Here is a 19,664-nt window from a genome sequence, read left to right on the forward strand (position 1 = left end):
TGGCTTGTGGCTTCGGTGGCGGCGGCGGCGGCTGTAGCAATTTATTTCACTTTACTTGCCATTTATTAAGCTTCAAGTGCCGCCGCCACATTCGGTTAATTGAATCACAGCGTGCTTCTAAGCGATAGTTTGTGGGTTCACGCATACAGTGACTTCAACAAATAACCATGTGATGATTGTTTTAAATATTGTTTTTCGAGGTAATTTTTTTTTTTTTTTGTTATTTTTCTATAAAAAATACCGTCTAAACTTTAACCAAAACCATATAAATCACAGTTTCAAACTTAATACAAGTTTTAGGAAAATTAAAAAAAAATTTCATCGAAATTTCAAATTTTTAATCCGAGTCTTTAGCACATTTTTGGGTATACGGTTTTATAGCCCATATAATTTTAGTCTTAGGAAGTGCAAGTTTCAAATGGCTAAAAAATTCCGTTGATTTTTGAGTTTTTTTTTTTGTTAAGGGGTTTTGCACTTTTTTTCCATATAAGCATGAATTTCTTATACAATTTTCTAAAGATTCATAAAGTTGCAATTTTGAAGAAAATTTTTTAAATTTTCCTAAATTTTGGATGAAATAAATTTAACTCGAAAAACGTTACGAATTAAAAAAAAATCAACACATGGTCATTTGTTTGAGTCACTGTATGTATGTAGATATGTGTGGCTATGTGTATGTATGTAGATAAGTACGTCAGTGCTCAAAGCTTTCCTAATTACAAAAAAATTCATTATATTTTGGTAGTTCTTCTCAATAATTTTTTTATAATTTATTTATTTTTTGTGTACTTACACAGATTCATATGCTGCCTTTGCTATTATCTGCGTAATGAATTTCTCTTTTCTCTTTTTTTTTTTTGACACACATTTCAATTTTCGGCAAATTTCTGGAGAGCTTAAATTCTCACGAATCGATTGCCTTTTGAAGTCTTAATTTTGACATTTAATTATGCCTTTCATGAACATAAAATGGTACATATGTATTATAACTTTGGTCCGATTTTTGTAAGTACCAGAAGCAGCAGAGACAGGCTCATTAAAAATTATTAAAAAAAAAAAAGGTTCAGAGCGATGAGCTGAGTTGATTTAACCATGTCCGGTGTCCCCCAGTTTTCAAGATATCTTTTTATAATTCATTAATCATTTGTCGAAACTGGAAAGATCGGACGACTACAAAATATTCCTCTCATACAACTTATTGTTCAGATATCAGATTTTTGATTTGTGACCCTCCGCTTAAGCAGCTAAGATTATGAAATCGCACTTTTTTCATTTAGACCAGAAACCGTGAAAAAAGTTCCGCTTCGCTTCGTGCAGTGTGAACACCAGCTGCTTCGCTTTGTTCCGCCTCGCTTCGCTCGGCTCCACTCGGCTTTCTGTGTGAACGCACCCTTAGTTTTTAAAAATATGTATTCCTAAAAAATCATCTATCAGAAGAGTATAAGCTTAAAAGGCCTGCATAAAATTTTATACAAATTTTATTAACGAAATCAAAATAATGAGATTTTTGGAGGTATTTATAATTTTCGCAATATTTTCACAGAAGGCTTAAAAATAATACATTTTTTAATTCCGTTTTTTTTTTGCTGGTGCAGCCTGATAGATTTGACGCATTCAGCACAGTGGAAGACAGCATTACCAATCTTTATTTGTATGTATTTGTTTTTTTTTTTTTTTGCGTAGAACTTTTTTATACATAATTCTTAAAAATCAACGCGAATTCCTAGCCGTTAGATGCTTGCACAAAATTGCATACACGAAGTTTTGCTATAAATTCTTGTTTGTGAACTATAGAGTGCTTTTGAGAATCGGGTCCTTCTTTGTATACTTACATTTTTATATACATAGATGTCGTGTACTTTTGTGAAAAATTCTTAGTAGCTTTTACTTTACTGCTTAAAACCAGAACTCGAAAATAACCACTAATCGAAAAACCATTTCGATTTATCGCAGGTGTTAGGCGTATTGCGTACCGACACAAACGTTGTTCTCAGAGAAAATTCTTCTAAAACGAAAGCCGTTCAATTCGACTGTAGTACGGTTAGAGCGCCTTTACGTTTGAAACTAGGTGGGGAAGTTAATTTTTTTCTCGAATAGGAGCTGATCTGGTCTAATGTACATTATTTAAAATTTCGCTTGTGCTAGATTAATTGCTTTCGAAAAACATAAGCACTTATCTTTTGCTACCTGAAAAAAAAATTTTACAAATATTTAATATGCAATGAAGGTTTCGGTGGCAATAAAGGTGTGGTAAAGAAAATAAATGGAAACAAGATAAGTATGTTCGTATATTCATACATATGTATGTATGTATACAACAATGAATATTGCATTGAATGTCTATTATCTGCAATTTTAAATATGCTAAAAAATTCCAAGCATTTATTTTTCGTGGTCAAAATATCAGCTGCACTGTAGAATAGCAAATATACGCAATTGCACGCCAAAAAAAAAGTTTTGTTTTGCTGAGTCTAATAATTTTGTCTCGCATGACCATATCGAATATACATTTTATACTAAGCAAAAAATTTTGATAAACTCATGATCTTTAATTTTTTTAAAACAAAAATAGATCGATTTCTCTTACGTTTTGTGGAGACATAAAAGACACGGTTTGACTAAAACTTTTTGTAACAACATACGTAAAACTATAAAACAAGTAATAATAATCGGCAAATCTTGATTTTAAGCCCTTTTCGAAAAAATACTATAAGTCTTACACTACTGTTTTGTTAATGTTCTTTTCCCTAGTAGAGAAAATAGATGGCCTCCGCGGTTTTAGGTCGACCGCCCAGCAATCTCCAACTTTGTATATCAGAACGAATATTGAAAAATAATTCAAGTTATACCTACAGACATCAAAGCTGTCGATCGGGCCCTCTCCAAGAGGCTGATCTCACCAAACTTGTTAAGAAGGGACTTAGCGTTCTACAAATTTCAGCCTTGTATTGAGAACGATGTGCTTTCTATGCGATTGTCCGGCCGTGGGCAGACAAAGTCTAATAGGTTCAATAAAGTCCACAATATTACCTCTTACAATTAGGAATTCGTCTACTAAATGATGTTCGCTTTGTGACTTCTCGGTTGTAGACTTTCAAAATTGTTATGGGGTTTTTGAGGACCGTTTCGGATTGTTTTGATATTCTTCGTATTTTTCTTTCCGGAATATTTTCGGGGACATGTTCGGATTTCTTAGTGGTATTTTTTCGGACTCCTCGAGATTAGTTCGAACTATTTGAAATTTTTTTGGACTCTGTGCGGTTTCTAAAAAAAATTTCGGAATTCTACGCATTTCATTATTCGGCGACTCGGACTCTTCGAGTAAAAGTAAATAAATATGTATCAGGTTATTCCTCTCAACCTAATATGTATATCCACAAAAGTAATGAAATCTATAAATAAACAAAAGTCTTACCATCCACAGTCTACTTTTAAAGGACAGTTCAGAATAAGAAATAGTAAGGAACAAAGGAACCAAAGAACAAAAGATTAAAAATGAAACAACCATAAAAAATGCAATTAAAGAAACCAACACTCACAAAAACAAGAGCTTATCAGAACAAGTAGAAAAATAAAAACAAAAATATCAAAGGTATAATAAAACTCAACGAAACTTAAATCACGATTTCCTCACCAAAGAAACACGAACCAAAACAGATTTCAGATATACCACAAGCGTGAGCTGCAGTAAGAGAAAACAGAACGCAAGAACATTAATGGCAGCGCTGGAATCCAATAAAGCAAATATGTTTGTGAAAAATAAAAAATAAATATCAAAAAAATATCATAAAAAATAAAGCAATAACAAAAGAATGCAAGCGAAAGGTTTTGCTGATGATTCAGTCTTAACATCGAATAAAACGATCAACAATCAAAGTTCTTCCAAGCAAAAAAAGGTTGTATTGTCAGTGAACACTGAGTGAGTGAGTGAGTGACCTGAGTGATGGGATGGCGCTCAATGGCTGCGGGCATTTGCTACCGCGCATGCGCATACATACAACTGCCGATTCAAAGTAAAACTTGCCCTTAGAAAAGTAATAAAATTGCGAGCATTCAATAAATAGAAAGAAATTGACTGGCAACATAATAATCAGCAGTAGCTGCGAACTCAAGCCACAATTTAAATGAAGCTGAAGTTATAGGGAAGCATAGGAAAAAAATATAACAACAAAAAGCCACAAACAATACTACACGGCCAGCGCTGAAGCAGTAGCAATGCTTGAGGCTGAGGTTGTAAAAACAATTCTTCAACTCTCAACTTCAAGTGGCCATTTATCAAATTGAATAAAAGAACCAATTACGGAGTTATATATGTTTGTTTGTATGTACAAGTTAAATGCAACAACAACACGTCTTGAAGCGTACATATGTACAACATTGAATAATGTAAGTGACTTCAAGATCATCTGTCTGGCGTTGTGTCTGTCAAAGTATGTATGTATGTGCAAGCGCACCAGCAACCAGATATTTAGAAGCCTCCACTACGAGCCAATGGTACTTTGGCTTGGTCAGCACGGCGGCAGCCCGTCATTGAGGCGGTCAGTCAAAAGTTGAAATTGACATCGAAGTCGTGGTAGACAGTTTGCGGCAGCTGTTGGTAACTCTTTTTTTTTTGTTGTAGAACAGATCAGGCGATTCTGAAATCGTGATTACAAATGTGCTTGCTACAAACACAAAAAAACATACAACCAACCATTTACATTTAGATATGCCTGATGCTGGGCAGTTGCTGCAGTAAGGTCCGTCTTGTGAGCTCGTAAATGATGTTGTAGCATCCCTGTAGGGAATTTCACTGGCAGTAAAGGCTGAGGCTCCTGCTGCCTAATAGCGCATGGCATATCTTGGTCATTAGGTGGATTACTACGGTTTCTATGAGCCCTGTGAACATTAAAGTAGCTCTTTTTTTCCTGTACTTTCAATAAATCGAATTATTTGATGACCAAAGAAAGGCGTAGTCGGAGGGCACCTAACTGAAATTCTGTTTGAAGTTTTATTTATGGGTGTAAGCTCTCTTTGAATGTTTTTTCCTAATTGATGATTGGGTTAGATTAGAAGTTCCATGCTTTCACGCGGATCCCCAACTGTCCATATTGAGTGGCTTCCATTTTTCATTTATTTATTTCGAAAAAGTCGGCGAAGTTTCATTTTGAAGAAAAAAGTAAAATCAGGGCTTTAAAATACCTACATTGAGCAGCTCCAACGTGGAACACCGTCAGCTACATACCTCTGCCAGACTTGTCAAAAGAGGGATCATTCTCAAGAGCTAACTCCATGTCCTGCGATGACGCCGATAAGAACTCTTCGCGACCTCATAATCTTCTCGTTTAGTTCATAAGTCATTTGAAACGACAAGGGTTTATTTTGTATGTATTGTGGAACGATTTTTCGTCATCCCTGGTCAATTTTGGTTTGGAGAAATACCGGTTTCGGCATTTTGTCCTCTTCAGTATAATTTTTCGTTCGAGGCAAGGGATGACGGAAAATCATTACATAATACATACATCATATAATTACATACTAGGGTGATTGACTCGGTTTTTCTAAACCCATTTTAACCGTTTTTTTTTTTAATTTTTTTTAGGCAGTTTTTTGAAGCCTTGATTTTTAGAATACCGCGTAAACCGGATTTGTAAAATTAAATAAATCGGATTTTCACCTAGTTTATTTAAAATTTCCAAATATTTATTTTATCGAAAATGCAGCAATATAGAATATTTGTATTCACTTTTTTCTGAATACCGGAAAATTTGGAGGAGGTTATCAATTCGTCGGAATATTTTTATTTTTTTTATGTATGTTACGGTACAACTTTTAAAGGAAAGGTTACTTATACCTCCCTCAGGGGTGGTTCCATACTAATTTCGGTTAGATGCGATCATTGGATCATGAAAAAATTAACGGTACTCTAAAATGTTAATATGATAATCGAAGACGGTTTTGTTTTTTGCTTAAAAATTACTTGTTTTGTAGCAGCTGACTTAACTCTGTCTAAATCAGTGAATCGACTACATGTTGCCTTCACTCTCATCAAGCAGGCGCAGAAATCGGCCAGTTCCGAGTGGGTTGGGCGTAGGGAGAGGGATATTAGATGAGTTGGGGTGAGTGAGCTGCTGCAATATCCAGAACGGAGTTGTGTCAAAGATTTGCGAGCCTCACGATGAAACTCCAACTATTCGTCTGCGATAGGTGGCGCTGGTCTCCGAAGATGTAATTCAAGGAAACGTGAGAGTTAATGAATCTGTTGATTGATTCACGATGAATGGCCAGTATATAGTATACCATATTTGTATAGTCGGTCGAGTACACCATGTATCGGTTCTACATGCTCGAGTTTTTGCCAACAAAGGAAGGTGAAACCAATCAAGTGTGAATTTTTTCTTAATTTGAAAGTTTGGGACCGGTTTTCTTTAAATTGCCAATTTTACGAATAACTCGAAAGCCGGTTTTCGAAAAATAAGAATTTTCAAACACCCTAATACGTACCATATCGGAAACACAAACAACAAAGAAATTTGTTCGTTCGTTTTATTTGTCCCGCAGGGGTAACGTATCGTTATCTTTAGTAACTACATCTCTCGATTGCACCCTTCGCTTCCTTCCTTGGCCAGCATAATAAAAATTCGCTTCATCAGCGAATATCTTGCAATTTTTTTTTGTATGTCCTTTTCTTATGCTGCTTAAACCAGACTTTATTGCCGTCGAACGACCTGGCCGTTGGACTGTAGCTTAATGTAAATAGCTTTTGTCTTACAAATTTATTACCAAGTCGCGCTACAACGAAGATGGCCTGTAGACTCTTAAAAAATTGCTTGAATATTTTAAGGCATCTGAAAGAATTACATACAAAGTATGCTAGGCCTACAAGGAAGCGTAGATTGGAACTTAGTTCGCCGATGGGACATAAAACATGAAAGGCTTTGTAGAAAAAGGAATGTGAATGTTCCTACCACGGGATTTGCCGAGAAAAGCGAAAAAAGGTAAAACTTGCAACATTTTTAATGTCAACTAAATGATGTGATTGAGGAAGATTTTAGGGGCAAATAGGCAGTACAATAACACTGTACAACAAAAAAAAAATAAGAAGGTTCCAGCAATGGATTCTGGTAGAGGGGTCATAAAACAACGCCTGTAGTGTATCGGCGTTTTGAAAGTTAACGTCTGAATTTTTATAGCAGGGGTCAAAGTTCGGCCCTTTTGCACATTATTATGGTAAATCAGTATTGGAAACCATGCCATCAGAAAACGTATTCTGGTCGACGCAAACAGTTTATCTCTTAACAAAAAGTGGAAATGGATTTCATTTTAACTTTTTTTGCTTATAAGTTCCACTTAATTTAGTTTTAAGAATGAAAGGTCTGAAGCTGGTGTAGTAGGGTTATCGTTGATATTCAGTCTTACCGCATGCCCACCAATAGCGACAGCTGTAACTTTCTTAGTCTCAAGAGCTCTCTGAACCGATTTCGGTCTACACGTGGCCAGAAGGATTTAGCGACCGAGCATTCCAACGTCTTCGCCAAGCGCATGTTGAGCTGGCCAAACGCCTATTTGTTTAGGAGTAGATGACACGAGGTCAGGGGAGCACCCCGAATTTCTCAAAAAAATTCCCTGTCTTTCCAGCTCATCACCGAGAAGTCTCCGGCGATTTCGCTTTGACGCGGTACCCAAATTAACTTAATAGCGTAGGAGGTCAAACAATCCTTCACTGTTGTCGAACGAACCATCAGGGAGCCAAGAGCCTTGATAACTGATTGGCTGTCGGAATAGATATTCACCTCCATCAAAGGTATCGCACTGGAAAGAAACCAATCCGAAGCCAACTGTATTGCGGCTACCTTTGCTTGTAAGACGCCACAATGATTCGGTAGCCTAAATTTCTAGTTTAATGGAGAGTTCTTCACAGAAGACATCTCCCCCTACCCTCCCATTCAGCTTTGATTCGTCCGTAAAGACGTTAGACGATTCCAGATACTGCACTCCTCCCGGTCCTCTCTTTATCCGGAATATGGGTGGTGAAAGATCCTTCAGACCCAGCGTGATCTGTTGGAGTTATACAAGTTTCATAAAGCGAATGACCCGCGTTGGATTTACAGGAATACTTGCTGTGAAGGATCAAGCGCAAGTACACTACCCGGCCAGAGAGCCTTCATGGAAGATCAGTCATTGAGGCAAGATGTCGGGTACCAGTAAAAAGAACAAGCTGCGTTTTACCAGGGTTCACACTCAGCCCGTAACTAAAAGCTCGGTTTCAAACCAAGTTCAAGTAACCCTGCCCAAGTTCAAACAGTTTTTCCAGGTCAATCACGACAACAAACCAAAGCAACGGCGGAGAACTCGCCTTGCGTGGTACCTCTACTCACACATCTCCGGATTGATGCGCTGTCCCACTCTGCCACAAGGGTTCTGTTGCAAGGCATGCAGTAAATAAATTTTATAAGGTTGGCTACGACCTCTAGCTTATTTAGGGAGTTAACAATAGCCTCAGGCAAGACGTTATCAACAGCCGCCTCGATATAAAGGAGGGCACCAACCGCAAATTCTTTCTGCGAAAAAGACTCCTCAATACTATCAACAACCTTGTGTAGGACCGTTTCAGCAGACCTGTCCTTACAGCTGGCATGCTGAATTAAGGATAGACGCTCTCGCAGAATCCGTTTTTTTAAGTGTAGATCAATCAGTCTCTACAGAGTCTTCGAATGAAACGAGGGCGCGACTGCTTCGCAGACTTCTACTGCCCCATTAGTGTTTCGCTAAGAAGTTAAATGTTCGATTTTGAGAGCCTCAGCTAACTCCCAGCTGGCCAGAGTGCATGAGCAAAGTCAAGACAAAACTAAAAATCCATAAAATTTCCATATGACTAACAGATGATTCATTGTTCTTGACTTGCGTGAATTTCTTTTATTTGCCGTGCACGCATTTATGCCGCATAGTTAGTGCGACAGCATCCAAGAAGAGAAATAAAATTATAATCATTTGCAGCAGTCCGCAGGCCTAACATTGCTTCATTACTTACACAAACTTGCACTCAAGCCAAAGGCATTCGAAAGATAATCCTGTGCAACACAAAGACCTTTATTTATTTTTTCTTTCTTTTGTTCATTGCTACATTTAAATTACACGCCCTGTTCAAGATCTTGCATGGCTGAGCTTTGGGACAAATTCAATTCGTTGGAGGGGGGATTATGGAGCAAGTTGCGCATGCGCTTCTGACTCATTGCGTTAATCGACCGCATAAATTGTACAAACTTATATACAATTTTTATATAAAAAGTTACTTCAGTCTTGCACAGGCTGGTATTTGGCATTTTTTTTTGTTTTTTTTTTGCGTTTATTTTTTATTTTTTGTTTAAGAAGGTCCCCTTGCTTGCGATATGCTGCGAGAGAGTACCTACGAACTTTCATCTTTCTCCGCTTGCGTTTGAGTATGTATGTATATGTTTGCCACTGCATTGAATGCTCCACAATTTTTGTTTTAAATTTTTTCTCCTGCTGCTGCTGATTTTGCTCCAGCACCCCATTCGTCGATTTTTTCATGCGTTTAGTTAAGCACGATCGCTCAAAGCGTTTGCAGCTCACACCGGTAACAGAGCGCGCACACGGAAAGCGCTTGGACATTTTTTTTTTGTTTGTTTATTGCAGCTTATGCTGTTTTGTTGTGTTTTAACGTTCCTGTTTTGAGCTCACCTTCATTTGCGCTGCTGCAATTTTGTTATCGCACCAAGTACAACGTGCAGGCATGTGAAGTAGCTTGTAGCGATAAGAGCAAGACATTGTGTTCGCAAATTCAATTAAGACAAAAAGAAAATTCCAAGTGACTAAGTGCTACCCTCGAAAGAAAAAATAACAACAACAACAAGAAATGCAACCCAATCAGTGGAGAATGAATTGCACAAAGAAAGAAATAAAATATGACTTGTGAAAACTTTTACAATGAAGAAGGAGCATGTTGTTGTTAGTATTGCTGTTGTTGTTAGTTTTTATAAGTTATGAAAGAACTTTGACGGGTCGGTGATAAATGATTGCTCATTAAATGGATGATTAATAAACTCATTCTTCAATTACTAGTGTGAAATCGGGGAACAAATAACTAAATATTTCTGGCATAAAAAAAAATAAATTGAAATTAAAAAAATAAATGAATAATTTTAACAATAAAATAAAGTAAAACAAAATAAATTAAAATAATATACATTAATTTTTTTTTTTAAATAACAACGTTTTTCATATTAAAATTTTTTGTTGATTTTTATAAAAATATTGCCCATGCTGTCACAAAGCCGCTTTAATCAAAGCTTTAAAAAAATCATAAAATTTCCTAACTAAAGAGTTATGAATTTTTAACTCATTTCTGAGCATGCAGTTTTGTAACCCACGAAATTTTGGTACAATGAAGTAATCGCTTTGATTTTTATTTTTATTTTTATTTTTTGCTATAGTTGGTAGTATTTTGCTTTTTTTTCAATGCAAATATAAATATTTTTTGGTATAAAATTCGCAAGACCATTTGCAAACAAAATTAAAATAAATTTGAAGTATAAAAAAACTTTTTCTTTTAATTTAAAACTCTGATTAAAAAAGGTTTGGCTATAGCATTGACAATATTTTTATCAGAAATTAACAAAAAAATTAACCATGAAAAACATTTATAACAAACTTTACGAAAGAAATTTAATTCAACAATTTTTATTGAGCTTGATGCCGTTTTTAATGGAAATCTTATTGTGGAAAAGCAACAAAGAAAGAAATTTAACTTAGAATTTATTTTTTATTTGATAAAAACTGAAAGAATAGAAATATAATTTTTCACTTAAATTGCTGGTGAAACCGGCAGTTATTATTTGTAAAAAAAAATCACCACTCGGACACTTTTGCTCCTCACTGCTTTTAGTATAAGATAAAATCGAATGCATAGAAAAAAAGGTTTGCAATTTTGTATTTTACGCGAGTTGATCGAACCTGAAGGCACATACAAGTTTTTAAAGCCGCTCTTCTCAATACTTCACAGTAGAAGATTTCCTCACTTCATGTCTTTAACAAATCTCGACCTTTTGGCAAATCTTCGTGATTCCAGTTAACCTCTATCTAAAGGTCCAGCTGCTCAAATAAATGAAAATTTTTTCGAGTGCATGAAGAAAGTGCTTCCAAAATGCAGTCAAAACCCCAAAACTAAAAAAATTTCAAAAATTCTACAAAATTTTGATTTGAAGTCTGATAAATTCCTCATATTACTGAAACTTATTCTTATAAATTTATAAACTCGCTGAGTTATAGCTGTCCAAAATCAAAATTTTGTCGAATGTCGCAATTTAAAACAAAGATTCGATTTTTTTTTTTTTCAAACCCTGGCCCCCTTATTTTTTTAATTTCGAAATTTCCGTGGATTTTTAAGAACCATCCTAGTCCACACTAGTCGTAGTTTAGATCGATTTCAGATCCTGTGGCATGCTTGATCTAAGTGATTTTTTAATAGTCTCCGCATTATCCACAGCTTCTTAGTTTCTTAGTGGTGCATTAGTTCAAATTTTTACGATCGCAAGCGCTGTTTTATTTTCATACATTTGTACATATTTATGTGGCTGTAGGTGTGTGTACCAAAATGAGGTCCAAGTCCATATTGCCCCACTTTTAGTTTCTTAATCCAAACCACATAAACTTTGTGTATATGTATATGTATGAACATGCTCGCAAAATATCAACAGTTTTACTGCTTTACTTAGAGCAATTAACCGAAATGACACAGATAATAAAAATAAATAAAAACAAAATTCGAAATAAACCTCAATACATACATACATATGTATGTATTTATGCTACCAAGTAAACCGAGGTGCCAAAATGAGGCGTATTATTGCAGTGACAGAGGGGGCGGGTGAATGCCGAAATCATGACAATAATTTTAAATGAATTAGCGATCATTGCTGGCGCGTAGCTTACTTAGGAAATACCCCATGCTGATAGGAAAATGTAAAGCAAGAAATAAAAATACAAATTTCAGAAACTTTCTACCTATACTAAATAATACTTGCATACATATGCACATGAAATTTTTTTTAAACAAATAAATATTTGTGTATCTGTATGTTATCGTCTCACATAGATATTTTTAGCAAGAATTTGTCACAAGGCTAGAAAGCGCTTTCGAAGTAGCCAAATTACAATGAATGATGCTATATTTCCCCAAATAGATCATAAGTGTGGTAAACAAGTAAATGATTGGCGGGAAAATAGGTAGACATAGACCAAACGAGTCGCTTGTAGATTCTCTAGGTCAATATGGCTGAGACAAAACGTTAGACACAAACGAACATTTAGGGGAGGGGAAAATAATAAACAAAAGATGCTATAATCTGGTGGCAGAAGATGCTCCCCTAATGCAGACCATTAAGATTAGAAGTCCTAACCAAGGCAGGCCATTATACCACAACTCAATTAAGGAGTATCGGACTAACCGCCGCTGTGTAAACCCACAGAGGCCTCCTCATACCGCTGGATATCTCTATATTTTTATTTAAAATGCTCCTCTTGCGAAAACATCAGAAAAAGTCGGTCTGTAAATATTTAATATTTTTATCAGTGGCCTCCAAATGGAATTTATGGCATTTATTGTCTCCTCTTAAGTAAATATTTACTTACATCTTATTATGTATGTATGTTTAGGAGTCTATATGCATGAGAGATACATATGTATGTATGTAAATACACCCGTATGTACCTGTGTAAGTAAAACCTCTTGGCATGAACATTTTTTTAAAGAACTAGAAATATATGCAACTAAGTGTGTCCAGAGCTTCCATATGAATATAGTACATGAAATTGTATATACAGTGACTCAAACAAGTGACCACATGTTGTTTTTTTTAATATTCGTAACGTTATTCAAGCAAATTGTTTTTTTTTTTTTGTTATTTTTCAATAAAAATACCTAAAACCACATAAATCACAGTTTCAAACTTAATATACAATTTTGAAAAATTCAAGAAATTTGCATAAAAGTTTCAACTTCTTAATCTGAATCTTTAGAACATTTTTGGGTAGCAGTTTTATAGCCCATACAATTTTACTCGAATGAAGTGCAAGTTACAACCATCTAAAAAATGGCGTTGGTTTTTGAGAATTCTTTTTAGGGGACTTTGCTTTTTCGGTTTGAGTCACTGTCGTATAGTTGTGTATATAAACGCTTAAATGTTTTGATGGGTGGTGTAGTAAATATATAATACAAATGCTTACCAACTCAAATTAATTCGCATGAATCTCTGGCATGAAATTAGATGCGCTGTCAGCTAGAAACAGCTGTGTGGAGCAGCGCAAACGCTCGCATTAGAATACGTCAACCGGCAGACAGTCAGAAAGGCGGATAATAAAAAAAAATCAGCCACGTCGCTATTGGCCACCACAATTTTAGCGCTGATGATGTCCACCAAAACTAATGTGCATAAATATGTACTACATTAGGGTGCATCACTCTCCATAAAAAAATTGAAATAAATATAAAATCTATAATATTTTAAGACCTCCGCCAAAATATTTCCGAAAAATATTGAAATTAACGTGAGCCGGACCTATTTGAAAATACCTCCAAAAATCGATTTTTTATAAGTAGGTAAAATTAGTTGTTAAAAATATTTTTTCTAAAAAATCGCTGTCATATAGAAGACTTTAACCTTTAAAGGTCTGCATAAAAATTTTGTCAACGATATCAAAATATGTAATGTGATTTTTTAGATACGGTCTAGCTTACGTAAATCTTAACATTTTTCTGAAATATTTTTTGGCGGAAGTCTTAAAATATAAAAAAATTTATAATTCCGGTGGAAAAATGCATTTTTTTTTTGGTCATGCACCCTAATGTACATACATACATACATATGTTTATAAAGCGAAAAAAACGGTCCACTATCTGTTTGCGTTTGTAGAATTTTTCATATTTTTTTTTTAAGTGTTTAGGCAGCCAAGTGTAGCTTCACCGTCGTGCACTTGCCAGCTTCTGTTCCGGCATTTGAAATGCTAGCAACAACAAGAAAACAAATAATACAAATTTTTGAAAACAAATTATTCATTTGCGAAAAAAGCGACACAAAAAAAAAAATAAACAAAACTACACACATTCACAAGAAAATGGTAGGCGTGTTGGAAGAGAGCCAGAGAACTTTTGGGGGATCTTGCTTTGCCAGCGTTCTCAGCTCGTAGCGCTCTGCCCGAATGCACGGAAAGCGCTCTGTTGGAGCACAGTTGGGTGCAAGAGCGCCAAGCATTAACCAGTAACTCACGACGCTAAGTAGCTTTGGTGGGGAGCAGCTGCTTTGTGTAGTTAAAATTAATCGTACATACATATGTACATATGTACATACCTGGTTATACATGCTGTTACATATGTATTTGTACTTTTGACTAGTTTTCGGTTCCGCATTGCGAGCGTTTTATTACCCTCTCCACAAGCCGGCAAGAGTGGGCAAATTAAAGCTATGCAGCAGTAGTGAGAATTTAGTTAACGCAGATATTTCGAGACATAACGACCGTAGAACGCGACGGCTGAACGCGCTTCGAACGAGAACAAAAAAAAAAAAATTTTTAACTAAAATTTTATAAGAATATTTAAGAAAATATTGCAAATCGCGACGACACTGATCTCAAATTGTAGAAGAGATGCTATAAAAAGTAATTTGAAGTAAACTTATGAATAAGCAAAAAAAAAAAACCCCATAAAAATATAAAATATGAAATTGTTTAGAAGCGTCGAAGCAAATTAAAACCGTAAACATTGCAAAATAAAGCAGATGAGTGTGTGTATGGTTTTTTAATATTTTTAAGAATTTTTCAAATTTGCAATTTTTTTTATTTTTTTTTATGTTTGTGTAACAAACCAAAAAAAAAACAAAAATATTAAAAATGTAGTGAACACGCAAAAATTGCCTCTATGCGACATTGCAAATTTGGAAATCAAAAAAAAAAAGTATGCCGCTTGCAATCGGATACGGCGTGGGCGCGCCGTGGAAGATGCTACTGCTCGCTTGCTGGCAAATATTCGCTTGAAAGCATTTTTGACGTGATTTATAGTTAAAAAAAAAAATTTGGTTTCGTTTTTTTTTTTTTTTTAATATTTCTTAAAATACTCATATACATACACACGCATTCACCTAGAATGCATTTCAATCATGCAATATGCATAATTTTGCCGGTAGAATTAGAATGCGGCCGTACAAATATTAAAGTATGACTGCCGAATTTATAGTTTAGTAGTGGATTTCAAACCAAAGTAGCTACACGCGATTTTTCGCGCAATAAGTGCGTGGCTTAAGCACAAATTAATTGTTTTTAATAAAATATAAAATTTGTTTATCATATTGCCTAAATTTTTTTTTTATTTTATTTTTTTTTTTTTGAGAAAAAAAAATGAGAATTTAAAAACATTTTTGCGGTTTTAGTAGTGCTTTATTTTATCAAGAAAACATTATTGTAAATCACTAGCTCAGCACGTGCCACATTTTGACTCTGCTGAATAAAAATGTTGTTGAATCTTTAAACCGATTAAAATAACGCTTTAGTTATCAACAAACAGCAAGTGAAACTTTTAGCACAACGACACAAACTTTGCAGTTCTCAAAAATCGTGCTTAATTTTCAACCAAGTTAACACCAAAAATAGAATTAAAAAGGAATAAAATCTAAAAAAAAAATTAATTATTTAATAAATTTAATTTATTTAAATTAAATAATAAGAATGCCGGTCTGAAGCTCAATAAAATTGTGCAATAGATATTTTTAGTAGACCGAAATATAACGGAAACAAAAAAATATAAAGGAATAATGAAAAATTTAACATCGCAATTTATAAAATGAAAAATCATAAATATTAAATATATTTAACTAATAAAAAATATCTGGCTTACTAGCATCATTACTAGCACAGTACATATCTAGAGAATCTAGTGATTTTTATGGACCGAAAGTGGGAAAAATTGACTAGTCATTAAACAAAATACTGGTTTTATGTCCGGACGCCGGACTAGCAAAATTTGTTGGTGATGGTGTGGGCCCGTTTTACGTTTAATCGGGATTTTATAACTAATTTTTTAATCACATTTTCAGTTATGACTCGATTCGCAACTGGATCAAAATAAACAACATTTGTAATTCATAGGGTGGTTCCGATACGAGTAAATACTCGAAACATAGTTCAAGTAGTGATGTTTTTGTTTCGAGGGGACAATTTTTTTTTTGTTCCGAAGTTCATTGACCGGACTTGAGGTATTTACCCACCAGATCTTAGTTCCAACCAACCTAACGTACCACCATTATATCAGTAAACTAAGCTCGCAAAAGTCATTAAACTTTTACTAGGGAAGTATTTTGATTATTCCAGTAAAACTATGTAACATTTTTTATTGCAGAAAAATGTAAAAACGCCTAAGGGTCTCTGTCTGTGATTTCAGTGTACGGCGAACTTGTTTTTGTTTCCCTCTCAGGTGGTACATTGTAATGTACATACATACAGACATGTATATATGTAAGCACACGAATCATTTTGCTGTATTTTGGCAATACTTGGTCATCGGCGTTGACGCTCTCACTGTAAAGATGAACAAACATTTTGCTATCTTATCATTATGAAGCGAATGCTTGATAACAATCCGCTCAGGCCATTTTTTCTACAATTAATTAAAAAACAAGTGCAACCGACGTCAATTATGCACGGGTATTGCGTACGTGGTCAAAATAAAAACCAAATGTGCCGTTATTTTGACAATGATGCAATCTCCACAACTGTACCAAATATGAAACCAACGTTGAGACTGGATACTTCGAATAAAAAGAGGATCATCGGAAATCGGTTCACGTAGTCAAAAGTTATCGGCGTGCATAGATACTACGCCTATGTACATATTTATTTACACAAAAAAAATATTCAGATTTTTTTGTAAAAGTACTATAAATATCTTAGAAAATGTTGGCAGTCCTAGTGCCTGCTGAGCGCATTTTTTCAAAAGCTGGTGCTACAGCCACCGAGAAACTGTGCCGCTTAACAACAAAACGCTTATCAAAGCTTATGTTTTTGCAAACTTGGTTAAATAATCAATAACTTTCGCCGCTAAAAATAATCGTTTCATTTTATTTAAGGCTAATTAAAAAGAGAATTAGAAATTTTTATGGAAAAATGTTTTTGTGAATACTCACTGCAAAAAAATTTCCTTTCAAAATTCGATTAATCGATTATTTCTCAATAATTGCAATCAATTGTTTTTGGCTAGTGATTAATTAATCGATTATTTTATACTTTTTGACATCCCTATAGCTATCTAGAAATGGTAATTTTAGTGTGGTTCTCTAGAGGCAGATAAATTTTTGTATATTTTCTAACTAGGAAATCCAGGCAGGTGCTAGACAGAATCGGGGTTCTGCAATGAAAAGTTTCCACACAGTGTTTTGACAGATTATATTAACGCCAAATCGGTATGACATAAATTTCAAAATAAAGTTAAAGTAAACCCGAAAATACTAATATAATAACACAAAATTAAGTAAAATAAAATGAACTAAAACAAAATAAAATAAAACAAAACTTAAAATACAAATAAAAACATAAGGCACATAACAAAGGTACATAAAAAATAAAAAATATAAAAAAATTTAAAATTTCAATAAATGAAAAAGTAAAGATTGAAATCAAATAAAATTACGTTAAACTATGTATGTAAATATATTGAGTTCATTAAGCAATTTATAAAAATACATTAAAAATAAAATATTTTTAAACGAATTTTATTTTCATCGGAAAGACTCTCTTATGTCACCGCCTAATTTACAAGAAGCTTGTCGAAGAACGTGTGGCAATATGAACAATTACAATTAAGAACACAAATGCGCCAGTTCTCACCAAAACTAAGAAAAAAATTCACCACGTCGTTCTATTTTACAGAATCGAAAACGTGCGAAAGCAATTACATTTGAAAAAGTTAACGGTAAAAGAATACTAAGACTTTGCGAATTTCATAAAAAGCGCTTGTGATAAAAAATACTTCAACTAAGAAACGTTTCCTTATTTGTAAAACGAAAAAGACTACGCATAAATACAAAACATCAACACAATACATATCAATCAACTGCAGCAATAGCCATGGATTTCGATTACCACGAATACCTCGCATATCTGGAGACCTTCTGTGTTTACTTCCCCTACCTCCTCTACACATTCGTCTTTCTTACACTCATACCCAAATCCCTGTGCCGCATTAAGACCTTCGCCGATGCCGACTACGAGGCCAATCGTCACAAATACCATCGCTGCTATGCGCCGGACATTTGCTGTCACACACTGGGCGAGCCTATGCCCAAGCCAAAGCCACGCAAGGCCGTTACACGCGTCTACCCGAAGCGGCACAGCACAGCGGGCACCACAGAAACGCACTACGCCAAACGGCAGGATACGCACGCCAATCATATCAAGCGACAGGTAGAACCTGCTTCCATACAAACCAACACACATGTCAATCAAATTGCAAAATTGTTCGAGAACGTGCCCACAGTAACCGTAGCGCCAGTGTTGTTGGGCAAGAAAATCAATCGCGTCACACCGACCATACAGTGTCAGGATGCAGACGATACGCCAACTGCAGCGGTTACACCGCCAAAGTCCGCGCTTAACGCCTCGCGCCTCTCTCAGCTCCTTTCGCAGGAGCAGCTGGAGAGTTCGCTGAGTTTGCTGCAACAAGCAAACGCCGATGAAGATCACAACACGTGGAGTACGCGCCACGAATCACCGCCACAACGACGTGCGCGACGCGAGGCGCCCAATTCGCTGGCCTACGGCGCTGGCACTTCCACTACGCCATCAACAGCGTCGCCAGCTGCATCCTCATCACGCTCCGAATCACCGGCGCCACTATCGTCATCACCACTCGCCTCGCCGGTACTCTTCCGGCCACAGTTGAGTATGAAATCCAGTTTGGAGGATATTTTCGCAGCGATTGCTCGCAATGCCGAGAAGAGCGAGAATTTCATTTATGCCGGCTGCAAATCACTGTCGCCAGTCACCTCCATCGATGATATACTATCACAGCGTCGCCTGTCACGCCCACTCTCCGCGTACTCGATCAGTGATCTGTTGAACGAGGAAAGCACGACGGCGGCGTTGGATGAGGCGCGCGTGGAGAATTTCCTCACTGCGCTTAACACAACATGAGGAGGCCGGTGGGGGGTGGAATCGCCTGACAGTATACTTGGATGGTTTGGCTGCGGCTGTGAAGTAGTTTGCAGTGCACACTTTGGCGTTTAGTTGTATATGAATTAATGTATGTATGTGTGAGGATATGTAGCGTTGTGTGTGCAAGTAGTTAAATTGTTAGTCCTAAGAAACGTAGCGTTGTGGAAGTTGACAGCTGGCGGTTAGTCGTCGTAATGAAATGTCAAAGTGCCATGCAAGCAGCGCTTCACACACAACAGCAGCGACAACAACAACAGCGTTCGCTGCATATTTCCCGCAATTGCACAGCCAGTGCGCCACGGCGCAGTTCGCTGGCAACCAGCTGCAGCTGCAGCTGTTCCATCGATGAGTCACACCAGTCAGCCGAATGTCATTCAAAAGTCAGCGCACTGAGCTTGCGAAATTTAAATATTTTCCATTTTTTTTCTTGTCTAAGAAATGACGCTGTTTGTTTACAGCGAAATTTGTTT

General features: G+C 35.8%; 1 protein-coding gene across 16 annotated transcripts; it reads left to right on the forward strand.

The window, feature by feature from the left end:
• Positions 1–3,588: 3,588 nt before the first annotated feature.
• On the forward strand, positions 3,589–19,658 carry LOC108373442 (uncharacterized). Of its 16 annotated transcripts, XM_017629321.1 has the most exons (3): positions 9,558–9,771; positions 17,771–19,218; positions 19,255–19,658. In XM_017629321.1, the coding sequence occupies exon 2, from the start codon at positions 18,109–18,111 to the stop codon at positions 19,171–19,173; it is 1,065 nt and encodes a 354-aa protein (XP_017484810.1). In that variant the 5' UTR covers positions 9,558–9,771; positions 17,771–18,108; the 3' UTR covers positions 19,174–19,218; positions 19,255–19,658. The 16 variants fall into 16 exon arrangements, with proteins under 16 accessions (XP_017484812.1, XP_017484816.1, XP_017484810.1 ...); XM_017629323.1 differs by lacking the exon at positions 9,558–9,771 and adding an exon at positions 3,589–4,034 and having other exon boundaries at positions 17,771–19,658; XM_017629327.1 differs by having other exon boundaries at positions 9,552–9,577; positions 17,911–19,658.
• The last annotated feature ends 6 nt before the right edge of the window (positions 19,659–19,664 follow it).

This window comes from Rhagoletis zephyria, unplaced genomic scaffold (genome assembly GCF_001687245.7).
Source record: "Rhagoletis zephyria isolate East Lansing unplaced genomic scaffold, Rhagoletis_zephyria_1.1 Rzeph_scaffold_06696, whole genome shotgun sequence".
In the NCBI taxonomy this organism is placed as follows: Eukaryota; Metazoa; Arthropoda; class Insecta; order Diptera; family Tephritidae; genus Rhagoletis; species Rhagoletis zephyria.

Coding starts and splice junctions, on each gene's coding strand:
- LOC108373442 (XM_017629323.1), top strand. CDS start 18,109: ATGGATTTCGATTACCACGAATACCTCGCATATCTGGAGACCTTCTGT.